The 5,964-nt window shown below is 32.7% G+C and overlaps 2 protein-coding genes across 2 annotated transcripts in view; one reads left to right on the forward strand and one right to left on the reverse strand.

The window, feature by feature from the left end:
* Positions 1–1,926: 1,926 nt before the first annotated feature.
* LOC117182618 overlaps positions 1,927–5,964 on the reverse strand; it is a 262,926-nt gene continuing 258,888 nt past the window's right edge. Inside the window, exons 3-4 of the mRNA XM_033375717.1 lie at positions 2,280–2,377; positions 1,927–2,139 (exon numbers count right to left, since the gene is read on the reverse strand). Of these exons, the coding sequence (XP_033231608.1) occupies positions 1,927–2,139; positions 2,280–2,377 (311 nt within the window). The remainder of the gene's footprint in view (positions 2,140–2,279; positions 2,378–5,964) is intronic.
* Positions 2,868–5,964, forward strand: part of LOC117166925 (syndecan-like) — an 11,058-nt gene continuing 7,961 nt past the window's right edge. The window contains exon 1 of the mRNA XM_033351385.1: positions 2,868–2,883. Coding sequence (XP_033207276.1) covers positions 2,868–2,883 — 16 coding nt within the window. The remainder of the gene's footprint in view (positions 2,884–5,964) is intronic.

A 5,964-nucleotide genomic window follows, 5' to 3' on the forward strand; every position in this document is an offset into this window, starting at 1 on the left:
TCAGATCACTCTCAGGAAAAATCCTTTCAAGGGGTTATGAGACCTAGTTAGATGAATAAAATAAAACATGTTTGAGGCCAATCTGTAGATGGCCCAAAAACCTGCCTTATTTACCCTCCCAATTTGGAATCGGTATCAAATGATTTAGACTCAACACTAAACATTAAGAAAAAATATTTAGATGTATTTGAGTAATTTTATATTCACTAGTTTTAAAAAAGGTGAAAATATTTCCTATTTTGTTCGGATTTTTTGGTAAATTATATAAAAAATGTGTAACTTCAATTACTTAAACTAAAAATAAGCAAACAGTAAAAAATGACATGAAAGTTTTACATTGTTTTACAGAGAATTTTAAAAACAGAAAAAAAGTCAAACTGTGATAACATTTAGAAAAAACTGTATTCTAGAAAACTATCAGAAATTCGTCTTCCTTTCTGGATATGCATTTGTAATAAGTGTTTTTTTTCATCGGTAAGATGAATGTGTCTTTCGTGAATTCGGCAGGGAACTTACCTATAAGAAAATTTTGTTTCCAAAAACCCCATATTATATGCCTATAGGGGTGTTAGTTGAAGTTTATAGATGTCGCTAGAGATATGCATACATTTCTATGATTTGGCATCTATGTCATATTTTTCTATGGACAATAACCTTCAAAAATCCACAATTCCATTCTGCCAAAATAATAGCATCATAGTTGTTTACCTCAGTGAGTATGTCGAGTTTCGTTCTAAGTAAATCGCATTCGCGGCATTCGTTGCTTTTCTTATTTCATCAAAAGAAAAAAGCAGTTAAAGCTCATCGATTGCTGGTAGAAACTTATGGTGAACATGCTCCAGTGATTGGAACATGTGAGACATGGTTTCGTCAATTTAAAAGTGGAGACTTCGATTTAACAGACAATGAACATCCTGGTGCAGCGAAAAAGTTCGAAGCCGAGGAATTGCAGGCGTTACTGGATGAAGACCCAACCCAATCGCAACAACAATTGGCAAAAACACTAAATGTGACAGGAGGAGTAATTTGCCAAAGTTTAAAAGCCATGGGAAAAATCCAAAAGTATGGAAATGGGTACCACACCAACTGAACGATAGACAAATGGAAAATCGAAAAACCATTTGTGAAATGCTGCTTGAACGGTTCGAAAGGAAATTTTTTCTGCATCGAACTGTCACGGGGGACGAAAAATGGATTTATTTCGAGAACCCGAAGCGTGCGAAAATCATGGCTTTCACCAGGTGAGGTCGGCCCATCGACTCCAAGGCCAAATCGCTTTAACCGTAAGACAATGCTCTGTGATTTGTGGGACCAGTGTGGTGTGGTGTACTTCGAGTTATTATAACCTGGTGAGGCGGTGAATACGGATCGCTACCGACAACAAATTATCAATTTGAATCATGCGTTGATCCAAAAACGGCCGGATAGGGCTCGAAGACATGGCAAAGTTATCCTACAACATGACAACGCACCAACTCATACCGCTAAAGTAGTGAAGAACACATTAAAAGGATTGAATTGGTAAATATTATCGCACCCGTCGTACTCTCCAGACCTCGCCCCTTCCGACTATCACCTTTTCGCATCGACGGGACACTCACTCGCAAAGCAGCGCTTCGCCAATTTTGAAGAAGTCGAAAAATGACTAGTCGAACGGTTTGCCTCGAAATAGAAAATGTTTTTTTTTGAATGGTATCCACGATTTGCCTGAAAGATGGACAAAATGTGTAGAATCCCATGGTCAATACTTTGAATAAAATTTTTTTGAGATTCCCTTGAGGATTAAGTGTTTTCTTTATTGAAAAAACCGGCAAATTTCAACTAACAACCCTGGTAATGCTTCAATGCCTTTCAATCGTAAATCGGACAATCTTTTGAAACTCTCGAATTTATATGAACAAAAATGGAATGAAAACCGAGAGTCAATTAAAATACTGTATATGTATTGTGAATGATGAAAACAAAAATCTCACCAGCAAGCACTCCAGGCTGCGCAAAGAAGGAACTGGCTCGGTCATCGGTTTTAGGATTCACCCGGACTTCCGTACCATGAGAGTCGTCCATGTCTTCGTCTAAGTCAGATGGTGAATCGAAACTGTCGACTGCGTTATCTGTTCTAGATACAGTGTCTGGGATGTTCTGAAAAATTTAATCAATTTAATTAATCTCTAAATCTCAAGAAAAATCAGAATGTATTTAATTTAAAATTAAAAGAATTCATTGAAAAAGTTCTTGAGCTAAGTGTAAATAATATTGCATGAAATAATATTTGTACTCGCCTGTTTAGTCTTAGGAGCTATGTTTTCGTCAATTTGTGGCACACTGGGTTCTGGCTGCTTCCTAGGTGTTGTGTCTATTGTATTATGTTGCGTGAATTCTGAAATAATAAAACATGAAATTTAATATGATCAACGATTCGTGTTTATGTAATTTTTTCGAAACCACGCAAAAATAAATCCACTTTTTTTAACCATTTCGACGTACACTGGTGTGAATCTGCACCAGCAAAATGTTCAAGTGGCTGGAATTTTTCGCTTTCACATTTCCAAGCTATACCCCTACTACGACAAATATGCGGTACGTCTCTAGCATCTATTGTTGTTGAGTCCGCGTTCATTTGTGACTTGGCTGCCGAAATATCAGGTCTCTATCCAGTTTTTTTAACAACAAAAAAGTTATTTCTTAACTTATTGTTATATAATCTTCATTTTTTATAGTTGTTAAGTACATAATTCTTCAATATGATACCTTACACATATAATCGGACGCTTAAACGCTTAGAAAAATCGCACTTTCTGAGAATTCGCAACCTACCTAAACTACCTAAACTTGTACTCTACCGCGAGCTCTAACACATTTCGCTAACGATGAGCTTAGAGCTTGGTAACAAAATTTCGGCCATTGTTATAATGAGTAGTTCTAATGCAAATTGAAAATTTTCGATAGACATTAATCTAAATAAATGTATTTAAAATCAATTGAAAATTAAATTTGACTTATTTTATAAACGGCTCGTTAGTCTTCTTTCTTTAAATATTTAAAAAGTTTATAAACTATCTAAAGGTAATAAACAATAAAGAAAGTAAAGTTCGAAAATTCTTAAATAATGTTGATGACAAAAAATTATTTTCTGTAATACAAAAACCTCCATAAAACGCGCAGTTTTCAATTTATCAAATTATTTTATAATAATTTCTTACTCAGTTTTTAATGCGAAATAATAGCTTTTAAACTTTGGTACTTTTGGAAATTTTAAATATTTTTTACTTCCTTAATTTTATTCTTTCGTTGATTTCTTTAGAATAAACATTTCTCAATCGAAAAATTTGAAAATTCAAGTATTAACGTTATGAACGTTTATTAAATATTATTTAAAACTTTTATTGCAAAAATAGAATGAGAATAGAAAGGTTTGCAATTGCAATGGTTGAAAACATAGATAGCAATGAGCATGAATCATTGTTTGTATGAATTACCAAATATTACTGACATCTGCATAGCCTAAAAATCGGCCGACGACTGCCTACGTTAGTCGACGTTTGTTTGACGTACTGACGATGCAAACCGTAATAGTGGCGTATCTCTTCGACAGTAAATTTATTCACGAGTATTTAAAAAAAATTCAATTCAGTTGAAAATTGACGAGTCGTCGATTTTTTGCACGAACAAATCCAAAATAACCCACTGTGCGTCGATTCTCGGAATAGCTATAGAAGAGAGGGCTATTAAAGGGTTTTATTGTACTACAATTTTTAACGTTACATTTCAAATAAAATTTCAAACGATACGGGGTATCGAACATACATATCTATACCTAAATCTATCACCTAGCAGTCGGTAGTTTTAACCACTGCGATAAATCTACAAGTTAAAACTCGGTGAAAAATACATGCTCATAAGCTGTCGTTCAGAAAAGTTAAAGCACCAAATTTTAAGCTCTCTTTTTCTAGTTATTTGTTATTATACTACGTTATGTAAATGATTCGGCCTTTTTCAAGATCTATCAATGTTTTTCCGACGAGAAACTGAGAGGAAACTTATGAACCCTCGAGAAAAAAGTCCAGTTGGAAGGACTCAGAGAACCCTTTTTTTTGGTGTAACTTGATGGACCTTGAAATACCAAGTTTTTTATTTAAAGTATTTAAACCAAAAAAGGGCTAATAATTGTTCACAAATAAAAGTTTTCGACATTCATAATACTAAATAATTTAACAAATACTAATAATAATAAAAATAAGTGATCAAAAATAAATTCAAAGCGTTCAAAATTGAAGAATGTTTTCAAATTGAGAATCTGTAATTAAAATTATTTCACATCAAAATTTCGAAAATATAAAAAATTAAGAAGATTAAAAATTGATCATTTAAAATGCAAAGGAATTGCAACTGCATTAGCGCTTTTGAATAAAAATTATTTTCAATTTAATACTACTTTAAACTACATTGAATGCTTTAAAGTAAAAGCTGCTTAAATTGTAGTATTTTTTATTTTGATTACATTTTTAAAAAATATGCCCGCAGCGCAAACATATTCACATTGCGCGCCGCGCACGCGTACCTTCGCGCCAGGTTCGAGCCTGCCTAAGGCGCGCGGGTACGCTCTCGCGCTTCGTGCTCGTTTTCGTACGTTTAATGCGTAAACTTTAACCACATTTTTCCAAATATTGTAAATACTATAAATTAAATCGAAGACTGTAATTTAAGCTTCTCAGGAATTACAGCCATTAATTGTAACAGAAATTTTTTTCGATTTGTGTTTAAAGAAGGTTCTCAAAGCACGTACAGCTTTGACGATTACAGTCTAATTACGAAACTCACGCTTCGCGCTCGATAACTTATGTCAAATTGAAAATCTTCATCAAGATAATTTGTAAATCTGATTAAAATCTACTAAAAACAACGCTTTAAACTTATGCCTCTCTTAAAAAACCAAAATTGCATCTTTTTGAAAATGATCCAACTTTTGGAACTTTTGTCTAATTAAGGAATTTCACGTTGATAGTTTCGAAAAACATATATTATATCTAGTAGAAATTTGGATCGATATTTCTTAACCTAACAAAAAATTTTTGTTGTTGCTTTTTTTGGAAATTTTCAAAATGTTGAAAAGCATATAACTTTTTAAAATTTTATCGAAATTAAAAATGTCATTAGGGTATTTTGCAAGTCTTTTTGACACATACCAGAAAATTTGACAAAAATTTCTGAAACTCATAAAAGAATTTTTATTCTAATTTTCAAAGAGCTAAAAAACTTTTTGAATTTTTGTCTAATCAAAAAATTTAACTGACATAGTTTCTAAATATATTTGATTTCTAGTGAACACCGATAACATTTTATGATTTTCGGATTCTGTGAGTGCCGAAACGTAAAGATCCATTAAAAACTGTTAGAAAGTGCTCCATCGACAAGGCCCTGTCAATGTGTGTATGGATAGATGTAGCGCGCATGCGTCACTGTGTGTCGCCAGTGTTCGCGTAGCATGAGAGGAACAGAGTCCCCAGTCATGGTGGTGGCACTCCCATGTATCTTTTTGAGAACTTACGTTTCAAATCAGTGCCATCTAGAGTTGACGCCCGTCACTAAAAGTAATTAAATCTACAGATTCCTGACAGAAATTGTTTCAAACTCTGCTTCCTCAAAATCCTCGTAAATATTAAATTTGTCTTAATTTCTTGTAAAATAACTTTACAAATTATGAAAAAGGTGTGCATAAAAAGGTTTTTTATACGTGAAATATTCATTTAAATAATAGAAGTACAACTTTTTGTAATTGAAGAAACGATATCAATTATTACAGTGAAGCGATAATAGTTTATAATTGTAAAAATATGAATTTCTTACTATATTTCGTTATTTTTTCCACAACAAGAATAATACTGCAAATACTGTGCGTATAATAAATTATTATGAGGAGAAATATTTGTTACTTTTTATACAAATTAAATAAAATTAAATTTAAAA

This window comes from Belonocnema kinseyi, chromosome 2 (genome assembly GCF_010883055.1).
Source record: "Belonocnema kinseyi isolate 2016_QV_RU_SX_M_011 chromosome 2, B_treatae_v1, whole genome shotgun sequence".
Classification (NCBI taxonomy): Eukaryota; Metazoa; Arthropoda; class Insecta; order Hymenoptera; family Cynipidae; genus Belonocnema; species Belonocnema kinseyi.